The sequence below is a fragment of the Myripristis murdjan genome, chromosome 23, assembly GCF_902150065.1.
Source record: "Myripristis murdjan chromosome 23, fMyrMur1.1, whole genome shotgun sequence".
NCBI lineage: Eukaryota > Metazoa > Chordata > Actinopteri > Holocentriformes > Holocentridae > Myripristis > Myripristis murdjan.
The window spans coordinates 572,004-599,295 of NC_044002.1; the positions used below are offsets into that span (position 1 = coordinate 572,004).

General features: G+C 41.2%; 1 protein-coding gene across 1 annotated transcript; it reads right to left on the reverse strand.

Annotated features, from left to right (window-relative positions):
• Nucleotides 1–589: 589 nt before the first annotated feature.
• Nucleotides 590–26,390, reverse strand: irak3 (interleukin-1 receptor-associated kinase 3). The gene is made up of 13 exons (XM_030046346.1): nucleotides 26,242–26,390; nucleotides 23,931–24,113; nucleotides 22,999–23,069; nucleotides 21,831–21,879; nucleotides 21,413–21,588; nucleotides 20,756–20,820; nucleotides 20,552–20,666; nucleotides 17,711–17,829; nucleotides 4,999–5,197; nucleotides 4,575–4,637; nucleotides 2,345–2,509; nucleotides 1,383–1,872; nucleotides 590–850 (listed from the first exon to the last, which is right to left on the reverse strand). Exons 1-13 carry the CDS (start codon nucleotides 26,342–26,344, stop codon nucleotides 741–743), a joined length of 1,908 nt encoding a protein of 635 aa, XP_029902206.1. The 5' UTR covers nucleotides 26,345–26,390; the 3' UTR covers nucleotides 590–740.
• Between the last annotated feature and the right edge of the window lie 902 nt (nucleotides 26,391–27,292).

The window sequence follows — 27,292 nt, forward strand, 5'->3', positions numbered from 1 at the left end:
ACACACTCGAGTAATGTTTGGATCCTGTGTTGTGTGTACTGTATATTGCATATTGTTATCATCATGTGTATGCTGTATTTTACTACTGGCATGCCCAAGTTTCCCCAAGGGACATTTACGTTTTACCTTACCTTACCTTACTAGTCAGATACCACACAAAAACATCATAGCATTCTTATGCCAATAAAATAATATATTGTGTGAACCAAAATCCATGACTTTTCAGACATTTCAGGTCACAGGAATAGAGAACATGAGTATGTCTTAAGAGGAACTGCCTCTGCTGGAGTCCAGCCCCAGCCCCATGTGTACCACAAAACAGTATGCCATGCACAGCAAGCACATAGGAACTATTGTGCATTGAAATAAAGTACTTGCTTCTTTTGAAAGGACATAACAAAAGGTCTATAAAACAAAGAAGAACAAAACTAATTAGGATTTCAGAGAACTGCACTCAAAAATAAAATAATATTTTGTCTCAGCTACACTCACTTGTATATCTTAGATCATTTAGAAATCTCAACTCTGTGGAATTGTGAACCAAATTAACCCGCTTCATTAATAGATCAAGCTCATTTGAAAAATGGCAATTCTACAGAGAATTAGCATTCCAAACATCTATACACAGACCACTATCATTTCAATTTGTCTCACAGTGACAAGCCCACAGTGTCGACTCATAATATATGCAGTGATGTCAGTAACAGGAAGTTGGGTTTGCAGATCCTTCCTCACTGTTGCTATCCTGTCATAGAGAGGAGCTCCTCTGTCTGGAGCAGGCCTTTGTTGTACTGCCTGAGCTTGTTCCTCAGTCTCTGCTTTGCAGGGTTTTCCACCACCATAATGTCAGCTGAAACACACAAAACACAACCACTGATTACCTGCTGTAGGACAACACATTTTTTACTTATGAATATCTGTTTCCTCAGTATTAAATTATTGATGGTAAACACGTGTCAAAAGAAAAGCATTTTTACCACTGCATCTTGTACAAGAAGCAGACCTTAGACAGAAACAGGGAAATATGAGATCAAAATGAAAATAACCTCCAGGTACAAGATGACTATAAGGGAGCATGCCCCCCTCACTTCTGAAAGCTATCCCCTCTGTCCCTCGCACTTTATTTCACCAACCAACTGACAGAGTTCGTCCAATTACTAAATAGTTCATTTGTTTTGTGAATACAATACACATGAATGGGGAGGCGAAAAACAGATCTGCACTCTACAGCAAAGCTCCCAGTGAACTTGAGTAGCAGGAGATAGTCTTATATTGAGTACAAAACATGTACAGGCAAAAGTTTGACTTTACTTTACTTTACTCCCATATCACTTTAAAATAGTTGTTATTGAAGCTAGTTAATAAACCTGAAGAAAACTCACTAGGAGGTATGTCTGAGAGGTTGGAAGAGAAGCCATTGGCCCTACAATCCTCACAGGCAACTCCGTCTGCCTCAGCTGGGCAGCTACACTGTACAGGCCAGCTGCTGTACAAGTCAACTTCAGCTCCCTCGCCACGCAGATCTGCAGAGCTACTGAGGAAGGTCACCTCCGACTGGCTGCATTCACAGGGCCTTGTCTGGCCTGGAGTGGCTGTGGGGCTACAGACAGAGTTGTGCTGTTCATCATTCTCTACAGCTATGGAGGGCAAGGGTCTTAGCTGGGCATCGGGGAGGGGTCTATCATCCAGACTGAGGTGCTGGACATTGGACAGGGCGTCATCATGCAGACTTTGGGGTTGGTTATTGGATAGGCCTTCATCATGCAGACTTTGGGGTTGGTTATTGGATAGGGCTCCACCATCCAGAATGTCAGGTTGGTCACCACGAGGGCAGCTAGGCGCAGGAAGCAGCTGACTTAACACCTGCAGCAGCTGGAGACAATTCACATTCAGATTTATGGCCAAGTTGCTCTTATTCAGGGCTCTAATTTCATGGGTGTACAAAGACTGTTGCAAGCAGTGCTATGACCAATTAGTATTTTGGTGATGTTCACTTTGTATTTTCATGCTTTCAATGAACATGAGGCAGAGCAAGGTGACATGTGCTGTTTTGGGGAAATTAAGTCATTGTGATAAGAGCCCCGAGCACCACATCTAATCTCAGCACTCTGAAACCTATTAGATTCAACACTGCTGTGTCAAAGGGAAGGCCTGTACAGTGGAGAAAACATTTGGCAAGTTGAAAATGTGTTTTAGATGCTTGGACAAGTCAGGTGGCACATTACAATACAGAGCTCAGAAAGTCAGCAATGACAAATCTGATTTATCATAAAAACCCAACATGAAAGTACTAAAAATAGAGTATGTCTGGGCTACTACTGGATGAGTTCACTGGTTTACTCACTGTCTCCGTATTGGGTCTGGTGCGCTGGCGGCTGGCAGTACTGTCCAGGGCCAAGCCCAACAGGGTGAGGGCCATGCCAGCTGGCCACTGCCCAGCTGCATCCACAAACTGTAGACATGAATCCACACTTCCACTGTTCTCCACCTCAGCGGCCAGGACATCCCTCTGTTAGACAAAAACACACACATTTATACATATATAAAACATGAGAAGGAGAGAGTACGTGGTTAAGAGGACAAAGTCATTGTTTATAAGTTGAGACGGACAAGTGCCAGTCAAGTCTCAAGTCCTTAACAAATCATAATGCACTTTACCAATATTTATTTATTTAATCATTTATTTTACCTCGGCCTTCCCTTACATGCCAGTTATTACACAATAGCTGTGTCCCAATTCAGGGTCTGCATCCTTCGAAGGCCGCATTTGAAGGCCAGTTACGTCACAACACTGCGCGAAGGCCTGTCCCAATTCATCCAAAGCCGAAAGATCCTTCAAATGCGCACTTCAAATGCAGCCTCCTTTTCAGCCGTTGGTAGCCGATTCGGAGGCTGCACCGCGACTAGCCTTCTCGGCCTCCCGTATCCCAAAATGCTTTGCGTGCTGCTGCTCAGTCAGAGAAAAGTTCAGATTTCACATTATAAATATTCGTTTTTTACTCATTTGAACATCCAACGCCATATATGCTAAACCAAAACCCCTGTTCTGTCTTGTCTGACAGAAAGAAACGTTATATTTCGGTCTCCGGAGTTTGTTGTCACGGAAACAGCGGTAACGGCGGTTACGCAACCAGGAAATACTCCGAAGGCTAGACCGTCCCATTTCGTTGCCGTTAGTTGACGGGGGAGGATGCTTCGGTTGAAGTCCGGGTCCTCCGAAGGACCCAGACTTCGGAGGACCCGGACTTCGAAGGATGCAGACCCTGAATTGGGACACAGCTAATGAGTACGTTTACATGCACACCATATTCCGGTATTATTCGGAATATTTGCAATATTCCGGTTGCGCATGTGTCATGTAAACACGCACCGAACCTGATTAAGGTCATAATCCGATTGGAGAGAATTCCGAATAAGACCCCTGGCATATGCCTGTTCCAACCGGCAAGTAAACACCTTAGTCGGAAAATGCCCCGAACCGAAATATGCGCATGCTTGATTCACAAGGAATTCTGGGGCATCTTTGTTGCTATGGTTACTGCAAGCGGGGAAAACCATAGATGTAATATATGTATATTACGTCGATGGGGAAAACGACATGGCGCACACTACAGCTTGGAGAAAAGCAGCAAGAGCCAGGAGACTGCAGTCTGCCTTCAGCTGATCAAAGACTTAAATATCATGGAGGATATCGATGGGAGAAAACACAGAAATAGCGACAGAGGAAGAAGAAGACTTCTTCTGTATGCCCCCCGCGGCTGAGTGTCGCATTATGTCAGAGAGTGGAATACGCCGAAACACGGGAACATGCCAAGTAACATGTAAACGGAATATTCCAGTTGCTGCAGTGCAGTTACCTTAACCGGAATATTGACCTGAATATGGTGTGCATGTAAACGCAGTCATAGTCCATACACACACATTCCATTTCAACTTATTAGTTTATCTTAACTGTTCCAGGTCCTGAAATGTCAAGGCACCTCTGCATTTAGTTTACTCCAAAGAATGGTAGAGCTTACTTCATGACTGAGTTTTTTCTCTCCTTCACATATGCATGCATGCACACACACACACACACACACACACACATTCCTCTGTCCTCTTCTCCCTAACACATACCTACACATTAGCTCATGCCCACACAAGCACCTTTGCCCCTTCTGCTTTCCTGACCTGTAGTTAAAGTTAGTTATGTCTATAATGTACTATTTACTGGTCATTCATCAATAACACATACTTAATTTAACGTGAAACAGCAGATTGTTGATTGATTTGATAATATTTAGGCTACCAACTGACTAGCACGGAAGCAAGCACGGTATAACTGCATACTTTTTAATATTTGGCTTTGGAGAGGATACACTATCAAGTTCAAGTGAAGTCACAAGTCATCTGTGTTTAAGTCAAGTTCCAAGTCTTTGTTGATTTTGTCGAGGGTAGAGTCATCTAATTTGTGACTTATGTCCAAGTCAAGTCCAAGTCATGTGACTCCACACCATGGTAAGTCCTATCTTAAATTATGTGAGGTTATCGTTTCAAGTACAGTACTATCATATGTAACAGTTATGACTTACCAGCAGTGTGTGTTTGGGTGTTTCCTCTATAACTTTGCGTCCTGTTACTGTTTCCATTATAAGCTGAGAGCAAACAAAATCTAATTAATGGGAATGAAAAAAGTGTACACAACTTCACTTTGAGTAGCTGTCACATAATTATGGCATTATGTTGATAACATGATTACATATTAAACATATTTAAATACTATACAGCACATTTCTTATATAGTACTCCATATGTAAGCATGCAGTCGACAGTGTTACATGTATGATTTCTGTAACCAAGTTTTTTAAGTTGATGTACAAGTTATCCAAAGTCTTTCCAATACTTGCTATTCACACTTAAAATTGAATGTGCTGGAATCATAGCTGGATAGATCTGACAGACTCCCACAAGGATCAACAAAAATTTCCTCTGAGTCTATACTAATAATCCAGTTACCATTCCAAAGCTGTATACATCCACACTGAAGAACAGCTTGCCATCTCGGATGTATTCTTCGGGCAGGTATCCCAGGTTGCTGTGGAAATTCAGATCCAGAGTGATGGTACAGCTCTGATTGGTTGACTGAGGCCGGAGACAAGCCAACCCAACATCAGACAGCTTTGGTTGCAGGCCTTCATCCAGGAAGATGTTTGCACTGTATGAATAAGCCATGTGGAGATTCTGTGAATACTTATTTCTTTGGCATGCTGGGATATTTGTGATTCTTGGCAGCAGAAAGAACCAACAATGATAACAAACAGATGACATATGATAAAAGTCATAGGATGGATTTGAAGCCAGGACAGCTAAGGACTACTGAGTCTCCAGGATGTCCAGTGAAAATTTATTTTCACTGGACACAGGAGTTCATTTCCATTAATCTCTCTCTATTACCAAGACAGTAGGAAAGCTGAGCAGGACACAAAGCAGAGGAAACCATGGGTAAAGGTTATGGCTGGAGTAAATCCCAGGCCAGCAGGGTTGTACAAGAGGTGGACAAAATAGGCCAGTTACACAAGACAGGAGCAGTAAGTTGAAGCCCGCCTTGCAGCATGTGCTTCAGCTAGCCCTGAACAACGACTGAAATAGTATCGAAATCGCTTTTTGGCCAAGTGCAATATCCAGCAGCAAATTTTTGATAAAAGGTCAAATGTTTAACCCATCATTGTTGTAAATAAGTAATGTGGTGCTACAGAGATGCCCTGGACTACAAACTGTATTCTCCATACTTGACAAAACTCAAAAATTATTGTCATTTTAATGTGTTTTTCTGTGAAAACTGTTATGACTGGGGGTCATTTGTTTGTTGTGTTTACATTTTGTATGCTGACAGCTCTCTCTCCCCTCCCTCTGTGCAGTAGCAATCAGCTGTGTGTGTATATGTGAGATGAGCTGCAGGTGTGTGAACCTCTCCCGGCTGACCAGGGGACCGGGCTGCTGCCTGCTGATTGGCTGATCCTCCAGTTCAAATGCCAGCTGATCCCAGCCGTCTCTCTCTCTGTCTCTCCTACTCCCAGCTGACAGCAGCCGGCATGTTTAGAGTGTGATCTTGTGGTTTGGTGCTAGATAGACACTTGTTGTGTGTAGAATAGGGATAATTATTAGCCTTTAGCATTGGGTGTTGCTGTGACCCTGTCACAGTAGTTTGTAAATATTTGTTAAAAATACTTGTTAAAGTTCAGTAGCAGACCTCAGTAGGAGGGAGAAGCCATTTTTGTTGTAAATCTTTTCTCCTGTTTATTTATGTTAGGAGGTAGGTAAGCTTGATTGTCTTTTGTTTATTTTGTTTTCTGACGGGTAAGATAGAGTTTTGATTAGTGGTTTCGTTTATTATTTTGGCTGTGCTCCACTCCAAAGCATAATAAACTGCTACTTTGACTTCAGATTTTGTGTATGTGGGCTGTTGTACTTGGGAGTGGGAAGAGCGGGGGCAAATCATCGTGTGTGACCCTGGTGCCCCTAGGCCGGGGTCATAACAAAATTGAAAATAAGATACACAACTTCTAAGTCCCACTATCATTCTGTGAATCATACTGCAATGGCAATACCTGTAAAATTATTTGCAATATGATTTTTTTTTAACCATATCATTTCATGTTTCAGCAAAGCAGTTGGACAATCACCACTTTTATGCAAATTCCAGCAGAGTTTTACAAACCTGTCAGCTGATCTTGTGCATAAGGCAGTACATTGATCCTCTTTAAACATACGAGAAAACCATGAAAACATATGCTAAATACAGGCAAACTGCATCAGCAAAGAGTAACAGTGGTGAACAGCTCAGCAAAAGGAAAAAATCAGTGATGTGGCAAACCAGGGGAAACACACACAAGTGGGGGCAACTCCCCAGGCTCAAGGTGGGTAAGGCTAAAGGGAGGTACTTTCAATCTGCTCCATTAGAGCGTGCATGTACACTGGTTTCAGCCTGGGTGGGTGTGACTTCAACTACATTTTAAAAATGACACACACCAGGGGACAAGTAGGTTGTAACTGTCTGAATGCTCAGAAAGAATGCCAAGGACATGTAGTAACCAAACAAAAATGTGGCGAGAGTAGGCAAGAAATGGATGTGTAAAACAGTTCATTAATAAATGCCGTTCACACGTGAAATACGGAAACTTTTAATGGCACTTAAAATGTATTGTTTCAGCTGCAGCAGTCTTAATGAGTTTACAGTACAATAAAACTGAGGGTGTTTAAAATAACCACAAGCTGCCCCTTCTCCACTCAATAGCCAAGGAGAGCAGCTCAGTGCATTTGGGGTGGGTCCAATTATGGAAGTCAAAACCAAAGATATACATGCAAACATGTATGCATTTAAATTTCAAGCCCAAAATCACAGTTTCAAACAGTAACTTGTCTACCAAATCTACCAAACACAAATTTCCTTACTTTTTTGTGCAATGTTTAGAATACAAGTTAAGGAAGTGTTGGATATAAAACATGTTACAGTTGGGTTTAGGGGGGAGTTTTTTCTTGCGATATGAGAATTAAGATTAACGTGTCATTCTGTTGTTAACATGTGGACATGTAAAGCCCTTTGAGACTGTAAACAGTCATATCCAACTGCTTGTCCACAGGGGTACCAAAAGGGTCTGTGCTTGGTCCCTTTCTCTTTTCACCTCATCTTTTTGTGCAGTCATCCACTCACATGGCTTTTCACCCAGCTCTTCCTATTGTTCCAGCCAGATGACTGCACAGTTTTGGCACAAACATCGGCATGCCTAACTGATATCTCGGCATGGATGGAGGATTGCCACCTTCAGCTCAACCTGTCAAAGACTGAGCTCCTTGTCTTCCCAGCAAGTCTCTGTACGTCTGTACAACAACAGAACACAAACAAACACAAAACTGCTGCTGCTCACATCAAAATCAAGCCCTTGACACTCACTCACTCAGTGTCAAGTGGAAGGATAGGTACGCAACATCACTCCGGTAAGAGGAGAGGTGGCGGACTCTGTATGTACATCAACAACAGATGGTGCACTGACACCAAGATTATTGAGACACATTGTTCACTGGGGATAGAATATCTGATGCTGAGTTGTAGACCATTTTATTTGCCACAGGAGTTTATATCTGTCATGATAACAGCTGTCTATATACCACCCCAAGCTAATGGTAAGCTAGCCTTGGCTAGCGTGGTCATAGCAGCAGGAGACTTTAACCATGCCAACTTAAAAACTGTCAAGCCCAAGTTCTTCAAAAATGTAAACTTCCCCACAAGAGAGAAAAACACACTTGATCAGGTCTAAACCAGCATCCCAGAAGCCTACAAAGCCATTCCACTCCCACATCTTGGACTATCTGACCATCTGTCCCTGTCCTTGACTCCAGCTTACAAATCTCTGACCTGCAGACAGAAACCATCCATTTAAACAGTTCAAGTGTGGAATGAGGAAGCCACCTCAGTTCTACAGGACTGTTTTGAGAACACAGCCTGGGGTGTTTTTGCTGAGGGGGCAGACCTGGAGGGACATACAACAGCTGTTCTCTCCTACATAAACTTTTGTGCTGAGGGTGTGGCTGGGACAAAAACCATAAGAATGCTTCCTAATCAGAAACTGTAGTTCAACGGCGAGGTGAGGACCCTACTCAAAGCACAAGACTCTGCCTTCATCTGGAACCCCGCAGGAATACAGGGAGGCGCAGAAGAGACTGAGGAGAGGGATCAGGGAGGCCAAACGCAGATACAAGCAGCGTATAGAGGAGCACCTCAACAACAAAGACTCCAAGTGCATGTTGCAAGGGATAAAAACCATCACTGGCTACAAAGACCGCTGCACAGCCCTGAACCCCACAGACAACACTCTCCCTGACACTCTGAATCAGTTTGTTGCTTGTTTTGACCAACAAAACAAAGAGACCAACATTCAGCCTGTAATACCAGTGAAGGACCATCCGATCCAGCTCCAACTTCATCAGCTCGGATCAGTCCTGTGCAGAGTCAACATCATGAAAGCAGCAGGTCCAGATGGGGTCTCAAGGACTGCGCAGACCAACTAGCAGGGCTCCTCACTACCATCCTCAGCCTCTCGCTGGAACAGTCTGTTGTTCCCACATCCCTCAAGGCAACCACCATCGTCCCGGTGCTCAAGAAAATCACAGTGAGCTGCATGAATGACTACTGCCCAGTTGTTCTAACAACAAAATGTTTCGAAAGATTACTCCTTCCTTACATCAAAGCTGCCATCTCTGCCAATCTCGATCAACACCAGTTCACATATTGGACAAACAGATCGACAGATCATGCAATTATTACAGCCCTACTCGCAGCCCTTGCACATCTAGATCACAACAACACATATGTAAGGATGTTGTTTGTTGATTTCAGTTCTGCGATTAACACAATAATCCCACACAAACATACATAAACTGAGCAACTTGGGCGTGTGTGCATGGGTGCTGGACTTCCTGAGAAACAGACCCAAGAGTATCAGGACCATTCTGACCCTGAGCACTGGGACACCACAGGGGTGTGTCCTCAGTCCTTTCCTCTACTCCCTCTTCACATATGACTGCTCGCCTATCCACTCCACTAACACCATTGTAAAATTTGCCGATGATCACTATAGTAGGTTATGTTAGAACAACAACAAGGCAGCCTACCGGGAGGAGGTCCAACATCTGGCACAGTGGTGTTCCCATAACAACTTGGACTTAAACACAACAAAAACAAAATAACTTATCATAGACTTCAGAAGAACAAGGCAGGTGGAGCATTCTAACCTTTGCATATGTGGAGAGGAAGTGGAGAGGGTGGACTGCTTCAAATATCTCGGTGTCTACATCTCGGCTGACCTCACCTGGACTAAAAACATCTTGCATTAGGTGGGGAAAGCCCAGCAGAGACTCTACTTCCTTAGGAAGCTGAAGCAGGCTCACCTTCCTCTGAACCTGCTGATAAGCATATCAAGCAAAATTGAGAGCCTCCTCATATATATATCTATCTATCTATATCTATATCTATCTATCGATCTATCTATATATATAAATGTGTGTGTGTGTGTGTGTGTGTGTGTGTGTGTGTGAGAGAGAGAGAAATGGGAGAAAACAGATTTTTGATGGAAAGCTACGGCTATAAAGACAGAAGAACAATAAGTGACCTGTAGTTTCTTCTGTAGTCCATAACAGAAAATACAAAGTTGAACCTTTGTCTTCTTGGACTTCTCCTCAGGAATGTGTATATATATATATATATGTGTGTGTGTGTGTGTGTGTGTGTGTGTGTGTATACAATTCAACAGGAAGGTATTTAGGGTAGTATAAGAGGAAGTGTTCCACATTTTCAATTTCATTTCCTCTGATATCTTTAAATGGTAGCCATGGCCTGAAGGTTAAGTTCGCTAGTTCAATCCCCGGAACAGCAAAAGAACATATAGGTGGTGGGAATGAATGAATACTGCTCTCCCCTTCCTCTATACCCATGGCTGATGTGCAAGGTACTGAACGCCCAGCTGCTCTTGGGGAGCTACTCAATGGCCAGAAATGAAGATTGTGGTTGTAGTGGGCAGCTCCCAGGTGTGAATGTGTGGAACAGAGTGACTGTATCGCAGGGCACTGCTGGAAGAGCATATATGCTCCGCCAAAACTACCCTGGATAAAAAAAAGGTCAAAAAAGTGAAAAAAGGCCATATTAAAAAAACAACAACAAAAAAAACCATAGTTTTGTGTGTGTTTTGTGACATTAAAAAGTACTAAAACCAGTATCAATAGTATCAGTAAAACCAGTATCTCTTCACAATAAACGTTTCTTAAAGAAACTGTTTTCCTAGTCAGCTGTCTCCATGCTTCCTAATTTAGGTGTGAATCTTGCCTCTCAAGTCTCCTGCATTGCCACAACGTAAACTTAAAAGAATGGTGGCTAAACACATCTACAGTCCAAAAATTGAATTGAACAAGTAGGTTTACAAAGCTGGTATTTATGGCAAGGCTACCCTACAGAAACCACTGTATCAAAGATGCATAAGCCGATATAAGCAGCACAAAACCTGGATCCCCAAGCAATGGCAACATTTACCTAGTCTGAGTAATCTTTGACCCATTTTGGTTAGCTAAACAACAGCACTAGTTCCTCCATCAACAGATAAAATTAAAACTGAAACTTTGTGAGGCAGTCTTCCACTTCCTTCATCACTCAAAGAAGTGGAGGCTTTTCTGTAAGATCCACAATGTGAAAATGAATATGTTAATTTATATATTCTGCAGATTTCATGATTCATAATTTCTAGTCATTATGTAAGATATAGGTTATGTATAAAACGTACAAAAACAAATGCATGTATATTCAATGCTGATTACTGATGTTCCTGTAAGTGAGTGACATGATGTGCAGTGGTTTTGGTAAGAGAGCTGCATTATGCACAGGAGCATATACTTTTTCTATCGTGTGACAATGTAATTTTCATCTTTTTTCAGTAAGATTACAGCTCCTGTCATTCACGTCACACTGAAGTTACCGTGCCTACAGCTCATTTGTGGCATATTTGGAAATCTAGAAGGAATGCCACTACACTTTCATTCTTGAAGAGAGCAACAAGGAGGACTGGCAAGGTTTTGGGTGAAGATGGCGCCAGTGCGTGAGGCTTGCCGTCTGCCGCTGCCAACTTTGTATGTGTTTTTGCTGCTTCTGTCACTTGTCCTATTGAATGTCAACTCTCTACTCTCTGGCAAAGTCTGATTACAATCGGCACAAAACATTACCTCCTTTCCAGTCGGAGATTCCGGCATACCTACGCCATGCTTCAGTGCCACTTCCACGACCTAAACGTCACCGCCGCTGGGGTAAACGCAGCGGCTGGCTGGTGCAGCTAAAGGCCGGGCTGGTCCATTTTTCTGTGCCTCTGAAGACAGGATATGGAGTCGTGCCTTGCCTGTTTGTTTCTTGGCGCTTGCTGGAACCTGTCGGCGCCTGCCTGGTACCTGTTGTTGACAGGGCTCCAGTGTGCGACCTATTAGGTCGCATATGCGACCTAATTTTTTTAAGGTGCGAGTTAAAATTTAATTCGGTCGCGCCGGTGCTACTTGCAGGAGGACGAGTGAAAAAAAAAACTTTTTTTTTTTCTCTCATCACTCCCATGGCTATGTTAGTGCGGCAATGGTTAAAAATATTAGGCTACTTTCTGGCTCATTCCTGCGACTCCTATCTCTCCCCTCTCTCGCTCCCTGTCTCTGCCTGCCTGTCTGTCTTAATGCGTGACGTGCACAGACGTACACGCGCGCGTACACGCAGCGCGCTCACTGAATGATCACCGACGATCCCGCTAAAAAAAACTAAACAAAGAAGATGAAGCGGTCTATCGTTGATTATTTTAAGAAAAAGAATGTGTGATGGTTTTTGGAAGCACTTCTGTGACCCCTCATGTAGATCTGGGTTCTCTGGCCCAGTACGTTAAGCCTACCATCAAAAACTTAGGAGTTACAGTTGATACAGACCTTAAGCTTGACAGTCAGATTAAGGCAGTAGTAAAATCACATTTTTATCAGTTGAGGCAGCTGGTCAAAATAAAGCCTATTCTTGAAAGAAAGCATTTTGAAAGAGTAATACATGCCTTTATCACTACCCGGCTGGATTACTGCAGTGCTCTTTATATTGGGGTTAGTGGGTCCTCTGTGGCTCGTCTACAGCTAGTCCAAAACGCTGCTGCGCGTCTTTTAACTGGCTCACATAAGCACGAGCACATTTCACCGGTTTTAGCCTCACTCCACTGGCTGCTTGTACATTTTAGGATTCATTTTAAAATTCTCTTATTTGATTTTAAAACTCTAAATGGTCTTGCCCCACTTTACCTCTCTGAGCTGCTTCACCCTTATACCCCAACCCATTCGCTCAGGTCAGCTGATCAGCTGCTCCTGGTGGTGCCTAAAACCAGGCTCAAGCCCAGAGGGGATCGGGCTTTTGCTGTCGCAGCTCCAAATCTCTGGAACGATTTGCCATTGCACATTAGACAGGCTTCCTCAATGTCTACTTTTAAGTCTCTTCTTAAAACTCACCTCTTTTCTTTGGCTTTTAACACTATGTAAGTTGTCGATTTTATATGCTCTTATATATACTGTCTTCTGTGATTTCTGTACTGTACTGTATTTTATGTTTTATGTGTTTTATGGTTTTATGTATTTTATGTTTTTATTTTACTGTACAGCACTTTGGGCCTCTGTGGTTATTTTATAGCGCTTTATACATAAAGTTGGATTGGACTGGATTGGATTGGACTGACGTGTGAGCCTACTCCTTATTACTAGGCATTTTCCACATTTCATCCACTCCTTAGGCCCCATGTATCAAGCAACATATCAATGATTTTGTTTTTCATATTTCCTTCTTATTTGTTTACACATGAAAACTGGAATTTCTCAAAGTCTTCAGGACCCTGACTTATTCAACCAGAAAGCATATGGAAACCTGTATAAGTGATTTATCTAAGCACATTAATGGAAAGTTGAATGGAAGGAAAAAATGTGGTAGAAAAAGGTGCACATGCAACAGGGATAACAGCAGCCTTGAGAGCATTGTGAAACGAAGCCCATTCAAGAATTTGGGGGAGATTCACAAGGAGTGGACTGCAGCTGGAGTCAGTGCTTCAAGAGCCACCACACACAGACATATCCAGGACATGGGCTACAACTGTCACATTCCTTGTGTCAAGCCACTCTTGAACCAGAGACAACGTCAGAGGTGTCTTACCTGGGCTTAGGACAAAAAGGACTGGACGGTTGCTCAGCGTTCTAAGTCCTCTTTTCAGATGAAAGTAAATTTTGCATTTCATTTGGAAATCAAAGTCCCAGAGTCTGGAGGAAGAGAGGAGAGGCACAGAATCCAAGTTGCTTGAGGTCCAGTGTAAAGTTTCCACAGTCAGTGGTGGTTTGGGGAGCCATGTCAGCTGCTGGTGTTGGTCCACTGTGTATTATTAGGTCCAAGGTGAGCGCAGCCATCTACCAGCAAGTTATAGAGCATTTCATGCTTCCCTCTGCTGACCAGCTTTATGGAGATGCTGATTTCATTTTCCAGCAGGACCTGGCACCTGCCCACACTGCCAAAAGTGCCAATACCTGATTTAAGGACCCCATAGAGACTCTATGGCGTATTGTGAAAAGGAACATGCAAGACACTAGACCCAGCAACACAGAAGAGCTTCAGGCCACTATCAGAGCAACCTGGGCTTCTATAACACCTCAGCAGTGCCACAGACTGATAGTCTCCATGCCACACCGCATTGCTGCAGTAATTCATGGAAAAAGAAATAAACAGTTGAAATATATCAGCCATATATTTCATATATAACCATATATTTCATATCCATATATTTTGTCGGATTTGTCTTTAATATATATATATATATATATATACATACACACATATATATATACATATACATATACATATATATATATATATATATATATATATATATATATATATATGTATATATATATATATATATATATATATATATACATATATATATATATATATACACACACACACACACACACACACACACACATATATATATATATATATATATATTTATATATATATATATATACACTATATTACATATTATAAGTATTTGCTCACCCATTCAAATGATCAGAATCAGGTGTCCTAATCACTTGGCCTGGCCACAGGTGTATAAAATCAAGCACTCAGGCATGCAGACTGTGAAACAAGACATTTGTGAAAGAATGGGCCGCTCTCAGGAGCTCAGTGAATTCCAGCGTGGAACTGTCATAGGATGCCACCTGTGCAACAAATCCAGCCGTGAAATTTCCTCGCTCCTAAATATTCCACAGTCAACTGTCAGCTCTATTATAACAAAATGGAAGCGTTTGGGAACAACAGCAACTCAGCCACGAAGTGGTAGGCCACGTAAAGTGACGGAGAGGGGTCAGCGGATGCTGAAGCGCATAGTGCAAAGAGGTCGCCGACTTTCTGCACAGTCAATTGCTACAGAGCTACAAACTTCATGTGACCTTCAGATTAGCCCAAGTACAGTACGCAGAGAGCTTCATGGAATGGGTTTCCATGGCCGAGCAGCTGCAGCCAAGCCACACATCACCAAGTGCAATGCAAAGCGTCGGATGCAATGGTGTAAAGCACGCCGCCACTGGCCTCTAGAGCAGTGGAGACGCGTTCTCTGGAGTGATGAATCACGCTTTTCCATCTGGCAATCTGATGGACGAGTCTGGGTTTGGAGGTTGCCAGGAGAACGGTACATTTCAGACTGCATTGTGCCGACTGTGAAATTTGGTGGAGGAGGAATTATGGTGTGGGCTTGTTTTTCAGGAGCTGGGCTTGGCCCCTTAGTTCCAGTGAAAGGAACTTTGAATGCTTCAGGATACCAAAACATTTTGGACAATTCCATGCTCCCAACCTTGTGGGAACAGTTTGGAGCGGGCCCCTTCCTCTTCCAACATGACTGTGCACCAGTGCACAAAGCAAGGTCCATAAAGACATGGATGACAGAGTCTGGTGTGGATGAACTTGACTGGCCTGCACAGAGTCCTGACCTGAACCCGATAGAACACCTTTGGGATGAATTAGAGCGGAGACTGAGAGCCAGGCCTTCTCGACCAACATCAGTGTGTGACCTCACCAATGCGCTTTTGGAAGAATGGTCAAAAATTCCTATAAACACTCTCCTCAACCTTGTGGACAGTCTTCCCAGAAGAGTTGAAGCTGTAATAGCTGCAAAAGGTGGACCGACATCATATTGAACTCTATGGGTTAGGAATGGGATGGCACTTCAGTTCATAGTATGAGTAAAGGCAGGTGAGCGAATACTTTTGGTAATATAGTGTATACATATATATATATATATATATATATATATATATATATATATATATATATATATATATACACACACACACATACAAAAATTTCTAGTGTAGATTAATGAGAGAAAAATGAATTCAATTGCCCCTCAGAAAGGGGGGAGGGGACATGTTTAGCCATGTTGGTCATACCAATCGATTGACAATCCTTACAACTTATTTTTCATTGAAAAGGGGACTAATCAGGCTTCCTAACAGTATGAAAGACAACACCAATCGGTATTGTTAAATGGGAGAAATGATCAACTGAAAAAATATTGCAGGGGATTTTCTCCAAAAAAAATTTGGTAGTTTCCCACACAATTACCGGTGTCACTCATTCCAGAAATGCAGGATCCTTACAAGTTGTATCTCATTGGAAAGAGGACGAATCAGGCTTTACAACGGTATAAGATACAACACTATTGGGTATAAATAAAGGGGAGAAATTATAGACCGAATTAAAGCTGAAAGCAGCGTTGGACGGGCCCTCGCACCCGTGCCTCGCGTCCCCCTCGTGCCCGTCGGGGATAGTCCGTATATTCACCCATTTTGATTGGCACGATACAGATGAAAGAACAAACTAATGTTAACGTTCCCATACTAGCCAGCCAGCTAATGACGTTAATGGTAGCTAGCTGTCAAGTGAATGACTTGCAGTTGCCGCTGAACATTTCAAGCGAGCTGCTACGTAGCTACTCGTGTTGCGCATGCGTCTTCTGAAAAGCTGATTGGCAGACAGCTTATTTTCCATTCAAAACGCCCACATACAGAAACACTGGCTACATGGGCACGTCAAGCTGTCAACTTTCCAGCATTTCACTAGCAAATTAAGATAGATACGTGTATATAGGCAGCGGTTTGCAACCAAAATGATAGAAATAAGGTATATTATAAAAGGACACACTAGGAGACAAACATTTTAAAGATTTTAATTGAAGGGCTTGGGCATGCGCTGCATTTATAGCTTATTATGACCGCTCGCCCCTGGTATATGTATATACACACACACAGTGTGTGTGTATGTGTGTGTGTGTGTATATGTGTGTGTACATACACATACATACACATACATACATATATATACACATAGATAGATAGATAGATAGATAGATTTTTAACCTAAGACACCTAATTTTACAATATTTTGTCATAAAACATAACTATTCGTTTGGGTAACACGACAATCCAGATAACCTCACCAATCAACTGAGGTGCTCATTCGTTTTGGAAATAGTGTCAGATGTTCCAACATTTACCAACATTACCAACATGTTGATGGCCTTTTTTGTTTTGTTTTATTTTATGTTTATGTCTTCCTTTTTTCAAGGTTCATATCAACTGCTTTTCATGTGACCTCTTAAGAGAGTTGTCTAGATCAAACACTGTTGACTTCTCCAGTTATTTGCTGCCAGATTGTTTAATTTTGAGGTGCAAAAACCATAGCATATCTGCTACTAAAAAGTAGATCTTTGTTCTGCTGAACATAATAGTAATCATCACTTCTACCTCTGCCTCAGAGAAATTCTTTTCCTCTAATACAAATTCTAGTGAATGAGAGTCAGCGTTTGTCCTGCTATGCTTTATGTGGTGTTTCTGAGGTGAAGAAACTGATAATGCATGACAATTGAGGTTGCCCCAAAGCACAAACCTGCACAAACATTTATGACAATACTGATAAATAAGGCTCCTTGTATGTAGTTTGAACTACATCACAAAGTCTATGCATGGCTACTTCAGGACTGTAAAGACAGCAGTGTTTTTCTGATTGTGATCAAGTGGCACAGTTCTATCACTGAGCTGATGGTCTGTGTGTATTAGTCAACTGAAAAAGTGTTTTGCTCGTTGATACCTGGAAATGTTGCCACAGATGACTGGCTGGGGCAGGGCTGCATGAAGGTGATGCAAGGCCTTTGCAGTGCCCTTGATGATGACGAGACGCTCAGACCAGGACAAAGGAGGATCGACATCCTGTAGAATAACAATACGACATGCTAGATGTACATCTATTTGCCCAGTGTATGTTTTGCTGACCACATACAGTATTTTTCAGCAATACCCGGCTGCAGGCTCACATACATGTTCACATTCATGTCTGTGAGCTGCCCAGTGCAGCAAGAGTCTGACTAGGTCCAATCCCAAGTCCCCCCCTTGGCACTACCACTTCACGCTACCCCTCCATTTTACACGGAGGGGCAGGAGGAATGTGGAAGAAGCGTCATGAAAGAAGTCCGTAAATGTTGTACAGAGTTTGAAGTCCAGGCAGGGGAACAAAATGTTTTACAGCTAAATGCAACTCCTAACTCCTCCCAACTCCTTCCTAACTCCTAACAATTTATGAGCACCTAAATATTTTGGTTAAGAGTATTTCACAAAGTGCTTTTGCACTAAAAAAAAAAAAAAAAGCTCCTTAACATGTGAGAAGTTAGAAGAAGAAGAAGTGAGAAGGACTCCTGGGGCTGTAATTCATTAAAACTCCTACAACAAAGAGTTGCTCCTAGTGACAAAATTCCAAGAAAATTCTTGGAATTATGATGTTTTCTAAGAGTTTCCACTTACAGTAAAGACTAGACTCTGGTAAAGATAAAGGTTATTCACAAGCCAGCTTAGCCGTTAAGAGAGATCCTAAGGTGAAAACTGTTAAGAGTAGGATGGAGGACATTTAAGAGAAATAGAAGTAGAAGAGTAGAAGAAGGAGTAGAAGAAGGAGAAATACACTATATGGGTATGAGTACCTACACATTATACCTACAAGACCTTTTATGACACCCCATTCTAAATCCATAGGCATTAATATAGAGTTTGTCCTGCATTTGCAGCTTTAACAACTTCCACTCTTCTGGGAAGGCTTTCTACAAGATTTTAGAGTGTGTCTGTGGGAATTTTTGCCCAGTCATCCAGAGGACCAGTTGTGAGGTCAGACACTGATGCTGGACGAGGGCCTGGTTCGCAATCTCCATTCTAGTTCATCTGAAAGGTATTGGATGGGCTCTGTGCAGGCCAGTCAATGTCTTCCACACCAAACTCACCCAAACATGCCAGAGCCCAGAGCCTGGCCAGAGTCCAGAATGAAATTACAGTAGCCTACAGTACAAGGGTCCTTTTTTCCTACCTTGCAAATGTTTCTGTGGTACATGTTTCTTTCATAATGCAAGGCTGTGGCTCTGACTTAAGGGGCTGAATGCAAAGATATTTTATCTTACTGATATGAGTTCATGTGAGCACCACAAAATGTTCCTAGCAAAGAGTTCTCTCCTAAAACCAATTCACAAAGCAGCTGGGACCGACTTTTACTAAGAAACTGGGAGACCTCTTACTGAGAGGAAGGGTAAGGCTAATCTCAGTGCTTTGGATGATGTCATGTTTAACATGAACAAGTTTACTCACTATACCCACAGTGACTGGGTGTTAGAGAATGGCTCTCTGTTGGTGAGCTGATCACAGAGATACAGAAGGAGGAGATATCATGTTGACATGTGTAAAAGAAGGAGGGTCTCAGGGGATATAAGATAGTGACAGCAGTTTCCAGTGAAAACTAATGCTGAACAGCAAAATGTGACAGTATTTTCACTGAATTAGTTTTAATTTTCTGTGACAGTTGGAAGTGTTAGACAGTTTTACACATCTCAGCAACTTCAAACTGTCCACTTACTGTTCACAAACACTGTTGCCATGGTTTACTAACACCTGCCAGCTTGTAGCAAACTGAAGAATTTTAAGTTTCACTTCTGTTTTAATTGCTGAGAGACAGAACATAATGCCATAAGCACTGGAGAGTGACTGAGAGATCGATTTTATTATCTATATATGGATAGTGCATTGACACAGTGCCAGTGGACAGTGCCAATCAAAATTCTGGACACACCTTCTCATTCAATGTTTTTTCTTTCTTTCTTTTTTTTTTTTTTTTCCACATTGTACTGTAGCTTAATACTGAATACACCAAAACTGTGTAAGAATACATTTGGGATTATGTAGAAAACAAAAAGTGTTTAAAAAGCAGACTGTGTTTTAATAATAAAAATAAATAAAAACCACTGAATAAGCAGGTGTGTCCAAACTTTTGACTGGTACTGTATGTGCAGCAGCAGGGCAGGGAGGCCTGCACAGATCCAGAGGTAAACAGTTTTATGGCCATAAAGACTGGCAACAGATATTAGTAACAATCATTTCAGCAACTTGAAAACATAGCAGCAGAAATCAAAGTGTTGTGAGCTGTTACAGTTTGATACATGAACAGGAAACATTGTTGCATCCCAATCTGGTTGTAATATCAAAGTACAGTCATGATTAGGGCCATACTTTTTTTAAAAGCTCATTATCACTGAAATCTTGAGAATGTTGGCAGATTATCTGCAGAAGCCATTTCAAGATTGTTTGTGATTTGGTCTTAGTGACTTAGGAGTCTTCTTCAGTGCTCCTAACTACTCACAGATTTAGGAGCTGGTTTTAGCACTAAAACACATTGTGAAATACTCTTAGCCCAAAAACTGAAGAGGCCTAAAGTTGAGAGTGACATGCTCATGATTTTACGAGCTGCTCCAAAAATTGGTGAGTTGTGAATGTTTTGCAGGTTTCGCATTTTGAATATGAGAAAGCAACATTTCCCAGTGCGTTTTACTCACTAGGCTTGCAACTGACAGTCAGGACAGATACAGCAGTTTAGCAGTGTGTGATGATTTGAAGTCTATACCTGATAGTGTAGTCTGTGGTAGAGAGAGCCGTTGGGGAGGTAGGGATAGACCAGGCAGTATTGGCCCCTCTCAGAGAAGCAGCCCAACAACTCTAAGATGTTTGGATGCTTGTACCTATAAAACACAACGATACACCCTATATTGGATACTGGCTACAAGATAGCTATACAATAGGTATTATGGGTAAAAAGGATTATACATACAACTGATGGACTTCCACCTCTCTTCTAAACATATCCCATAGCTTCTTCCAAGATGCTGTATTTACCTAGAGAAAGACACATACCTTACAAATAAGGGATATATACAGGGACTCAGTCCTTATGGCAAAAAGAGCAACCAAGTAACAATGTGAATCAAGACCCCAGCATGAAGAAGAGGCTCACCATACATTATCCTTTACAAAAATGCTTACCACACAGCGACATACTGCGTATATACTGCATACTGCGGCATATTTATTTTACACAAAATATTAATTTAAATTATCTTATTACAAGCTACATTAATTTACAGGATTCCACCAAAACAAAGCTAGCAGGCATCCATGCATCCACCTGCTACATGGCTGAACCACAGAAATCTGTGGCTTACATCCATGGCTACAATGTGAGAGAAAGGGATCCCTAGAAATGCAAAGAAATCCAGATAGCTGTTGAGTCTCTAATAAGCAATTAATTGGATGATTAATATATTTTGTGCTCTGAATAAATTCAAAGTCACAAAAATGTTCCATGGGGAAAAAAAACTTTAAGAATTGAGTATTACACAAAGTAATAAGCAAACTAACTCCATTCTAAAAAGCAGCTTCCTTATCTTAAGTTCACCATTTTAGAATGAATAATCAGTCACAAGTATACCTGTTTAAAAAGCTTCACTGCAAAGGTTTTATGGCCGGTTTGTGCTCTGTATACATCTGAAAAGTGGCCCCCAGCAATTTTCATGTCATGATGAAAATTTTTGCTTCCTTTGATGATGTCTTGGAAAGTGATTGTATGTTGCTTGCACCCCTCTGTTGTCAGGCCAGCAATGTTACCTGGAAACACAGGGAGTGTCACACTTGTTCATTCATACGATTTTAAATAATCTCAAAACCCAGAGTGACAACTGAAGTGAACCTTTTAACACTTGGGCAAACAGCAGTGAAAGGTGAAATTCCAAAATACCTCCCTACTGTCAATGTACATACATAATATCTGAAAGGTGTGAGGTGTGGCTTACTCCATTTCAATATTATTCATTTTGGGAGACTTGTGGTGAAGAAGTATGACACCTTACCATCACTTGATGATGGACTTGAAGGACTCTTGTTTGAGTGGAAGGACTCCTTATCAGAGGGAATTCAGATTTAAGTGTCATTTAAAGGGATAGTTTACACAGTTTGAAAATTTGACATTATTTCAATTACACCTAGTTGCTATGTAGGACAGTAGTGGTGCTATCTTCCTCTCATTGTTACTGAGTGCTGGATACTGACTGGATGCTCCAGTAGCCTCCTGCCACTGAGCTGGACTTCCCCCCAGCTAACGTTCTTAAAAATAACCACTTTAATACACTCAAAATGTTAAATTGAAAGAGCAGAAAAATTCTGCTACACATCATCAGGCTCTAGATGATGTGTAGCAGAATTTTACAGCAGAAATGGTGTAAAAAAAATATTGATCATTTAAAAAAAAAAAAAAAAAAAAGGTAGAACTATTTTCTTATGTGGTGTAAGCTCTCTGCTCTGGTCTACAATTACAACATGGCTGGCAGGGGCCTAAAAGTTCATGAAACATGATAGAGAGGAGCAGAGGAAAAGAAGAAGCTAGCCAAAACATTATTTGCTAGCTATCTTTTAGTACTTTACAGGAAGTTGTTTTTTTTTTTTTTTTGTCCTCCAACATGTGTATAAGTGTTTGAGTTTACATTTGTTTTTGTTTTTTCATTGAACAATCTCCTTCTGTCTCTATGGTGGCTACTGCTTTTCTGGCGCAGAGTGATACAGGAAGTGCAGATGTTACTGGATCTTTCGGGATGTTGATAGCATGAAAAGTTTTAAACAGTGTTTTGAACAAAACTAACATCCGTGTTCATTTAGTGCTTTGGTGTTTATATTTTAGTTTCAGAAGGAAACTCCGGTAAAGTGATGTTTCATCTTCTTTGAGTGGACTAAGATAGTTGTTTTAAAAAATCTTAGCCGGGGGGAGGGGAGTCGACGTCAGTGGCAGGACAGCAACAGTTAGCAACTGGATTATCCAGCCAGTATCCAGCACTCAGTAACAATGTGAGGAAGATAGCACCACTAATTTTCTACAAAAAAAGCAAGTGAGGAAGTGATATAATATCACAGTTTACAAAATAGGTGGACTGTCCCTTTAAGTTGCAAGGTTACAGGTCATGCAGCATACCTGCTGTTTGAACATATAACACATTAAAAAAGAGCAACAACCCATTTTTATTTTACCTTGTGCAAATTAAGTGGTGAGTTCTTTCCTGCACAGTCTGGCAGTTCATCAATGGAGGCCGGAGATGACTCTGAAATACAATCACTATCAAAGTCTTCCATGACTTTGCAGGGAGCATATTGGGCTAGGGCTACACATTGCTGCAATCATCTTATCTTATCTCATGTAACAACTATAGTAAACATGTTTATGTTGACATCAGACTTCTGCTTTTTTAAAAGAGGAAGAAAGTAAGGGGTGTCAGTTCAACAAACCACTAAGCCATGACACATTTCTTACATTTTTTCTACCAAAATATACAGTCAGATCCATAAATATTTGGATTTGCAACCAAATATTAAAAGCAACAATATGATTTATAATTATGTTAGTTTGTCCAATTACTTTTGGTACCTTAAAAGGTGGAGGGCACATATACAATGTGCTGTAATTCCTACACCATTCACACTACACCTGATTTAGATGTAAATACCCTCAAATTAAAGCTGAAAGTCTGCACTTAAAGCACATCTTGATTGTTTCATTTCTAATCCATTGTGGTGGTGTACAGAGCCGAAATGCTGAAAAATGTGTGAGTGTCCAAATATTTATGGACCTGACTGTACTAACCTTCTAATAACAACCACATTTCTGACTGATCAGAAGATTATTTAGTTAATGTAATAAATAATTAGACATGTTGACTGACAATATATTATGGGCCGGGGTCATAAATTATTAAACTGACATGATATTACTGGGTCAGTGTAATAAAATATATGACTTAAGTCATCAAATTCATCTCTGCTCTCCATTATGGTGATAACAACTACAGTATAGGTACAGAGACTGCCACACCTGGTCATACCTATCTGACACCCACGAATCCACAGCAAACTGCACCGACTATAATTTGAAGTAAACTGAATTGGAAGTTTGTTGGTTAACTGACCCTGATCCAGGAAGAGCTTCAATGCCCTGCAATGGCCCATGTCCTGCAGCACACTGATCAGGTCCTGCACCCTTTTGTTCTGCTGGGCCCAGGACCACAGAAGTTCACTGGTGGGACTCCGTCCCACTGCCTCCAGACGCTCCATCACGCGCACCTCTGACCAGCTAGGGGCAATGCGGGTGGCTGCAGAGGAGACAGGGCATAATTATAGTAGGACACAGATTTAAAGGTTGATATAGAGAAAATATAGTATATATACTGAAATGTAATGTAGAGTCCTTACTGCAAAGAAAATGATCTCATGAAGAAAATGATCTTAATCTGTAAGGTCACTTCATGAATTCAGCACACTAAGATGTTTCTAAGATGTCCATTTTATGTGTTTTGATTAGGGTATACTATTGTGGTTATTATTCTGAGGAAAGCGTGGCTCAGAAGGCAGAGTGGTCATCTGGTAGTCAAAAGGTTCCTGGTTAGATCCTCGGCTTCTCCAGAGAGCATGCTGAAGTGTTCTTGAGCAAGACACTGAACCCCTACCTGCTCCTGATGGGTAGCTTGCCACCTTGCATGGTAGTCTCTGCAGTCAGTGTGTGAGTGTGTCTGTGAATGGGTGAATGTGAGGCAAACACTATAAAGCACTTTGAGGGGCCAGCAGATTTGATTTCAATGAATTCAAATATCCTTTCTCTTTATCCTTTTAATCTTGTATTTTTAACAGCAGACTTTTGCACATGAAAGCTGAAGACAAATTTCTACCTTTTGCACGGAAAAGTAGACAAGAAAATTGAAATGAATTGATGTAGTAGACAATGTACAAGACAGAGTAGGATATAAACTCACAATAGAGAAAACTGGGGGTGCAGTGGAAGGTAAACGCATGTAAATGCCATTTGCTCACCACTTGAAATGTTATAAAAGGCTATAAAATTATCATTCAAATTTAATTTAACGATGAGGGATGCAATTTCAAAAGAATGTAGTAATGATTGATTTTTTTAAACATCAATTTGATTTCTAGCCTAATCTGAGCTCAGACTGTTGACATACAGTCAGCTGAAATACAAGCTCTCAGCAATTCCTCTACCCAGCTGGCACTCCCTGCTAACTCCCTGTGGGTTGAAGCCCCAAGTGGTGCTAAAAAGATGTAGCTGCACATTTTCAAACTGTTATGTGGGGTTATTTGTCTGAACCTAATGAATATATTATATACACAAATCTCCTTCCTCTTTTTGTCATGTTTTGTCTACTTCCCTCAGAACTTTTCAGTTTGCCCTACACCACTGCTCTACAGCGATGGGACAGTGCGTAAGTGACTGAGGTGGCTTGAGTCACTTATTATTCCGGTATGAGCAAAACCTGTCAGTAAAGAGTACATTATAAACTATATTTAGATTCAAGGTCTTTAATTTGGGGCAAGAGGATGCTATTACTCAACACACAACAATGCACTACATTTTGTCTCATATAGTCTTATGTGTTGTCATTACCATATACAATATTAACTCTCCTATTATCTTTGGGGTCAATTTGACCCCATTCGATGTTTAACACATAATATTTCATGACCTTTCCTAATTTAATGAGTGGATAAACATAAAATTAACATGATAATATGTTTTAAATGTCCTGTACTTATTTTGTACACACCAGTGTTTATTTGGGGTCAATTTGACCCCAGGTTGTTTTAGCTGTATAAAACATATAGGAAATATCAACATTTTACACACATTAGTATTACTTGTTTTGAATGCTACTGAGGAACATGCCTCATGTCACTTATAGTTGTCAAAAAACTTCACTCTGCTTTGGGGCCAATTTAGGGCTGATTTTGATGTATAAGGAGAGGGGTTCATTTAACTGGAGTTTTAGGTTGTTAACAAGACACAGCATGTATCTGACACATACACTTTTTAAAAAAAAAATTTTTTTTAATCATTTTCCTGCGATTTAAACTGTTGGAGTCAATTGACCCCAGTTGCTATATCTATCTATCTATCTATCTATCTATATGTGTGTGTATGTGTATATACACGCGCACATACGCACGCACGCACGCACGCACACACACACACACACACACACAAATATAAAATCTTATTCAGTCTGAAGGTAACAGGAGGGTTAAATAGTGATAATGGGCTCCCTGTTTGTGTCCTGAGTTGTTCTGAACTAACACTTAACAAACTGTGACCCTGTCCATAGTGCAGCGTATATTCTTATCTAGTCAAATCAATGGATGTGGGTGGGATGGACTGATAAAACCATCCAACTAGACCTATCTATATTCAGTGAACGAAGTAATTTTCCTCACCTAGTCCACGCCAGCCGAACCTGTCATCTCCGATGTCCATGATTTTACAAAACCGCTCGATAATGAACGGAGGGACATCGTAGAGGAAAGTAGAGGAGTCCATTAGAATTAACAGCAATTTTCACCAGAGCACCGAGCCTCACTACTAGACTCCTGTACTCCAGTGTTGCACAACTCTGGAAACTCCCCCCACTATTACATGTAGCCTGGTGAAGCTTATATGACGACACTGAAACAGACAGAGCAGGGGAGGAGACCGCAAAGAGCAGCACTCAAAACTTATAAGGGAAACTTGTTGAGTTGACAATGTACTTTGTGTCGGCTACTGTACAAGAGCTATTCACCGACTATCATGCAACAGTTGGGCTAATGAATGCCAAACTCCATGAGTACTGACAAACGCTTTACAGAAAAGCAATGGAACACCAGAGTCCGAGAATTAAAGGCTATTAATTGTATATCAAAGCTTTTACATTCTCAAGCACTCGCTTCCGTCTCGTGCAGACCGCATCACAACCGTGGCATATTCCTATAACACCCAAATATTCTATTGGTTTTCATACAGTAATTATGATTTTAAAACAACGATATATATATATGTGTATATATATATATATATACACACACACACACACACACACACACACACACACACACACACACACACACACACACACACACACACTACTCACAAAAAGTTAGGGATATTTGGCTTTTGGGTGAAATTTATGGAAAATATAAAAAGTTCACGCTACAGTGATATTATATCATGAAAGTAGGGCATTTAAGTAGAAGCATGCACTGGTGATTTCCTCATCTCAAACAATTTCCTGAAACAAAAGCCAACAACAGTGGTGGATATACCACAACAAAAAATGTCAGTGTCAATAACTTGTCATGTGCCCTTGAGCATCAATTACAGCTTGACAACGACGTCTCATGTTGTTCACAAGTCGAGTTATTGTCTGCTGAGGCATGGCATCCCACTCTTCTTGAAGGGCGGCCCTCAGGACATTGAGGTTCTGGGGTACAGAGCTCCGAGCCTCTACAC

Bases quoted from the DNA above. Each gene is read 5' to 3' on its own strand.
- irak3 (XM_030046346.1), bottom strand. From the start codon at position 26,344: ATGGACTCCTCTACTTTCCTCTACGATGTCCCTCCGTTCATTATCGAG. The intron at 23,070-23,930 runs GTCAGTTAACCA...ATTGTATTTCAG, and splicing joins GAAGCTCTTCCTGGATCAGG to AGTCATCTCCGGCCTCCATT. The intron at 20,821-21,412 runs GTATACTTGTGA...GTCTTTCTCTAG, and splicing joins CAGTGAAGCTTTTTAAACAG to GTAAATACAGCATCTTGGAA.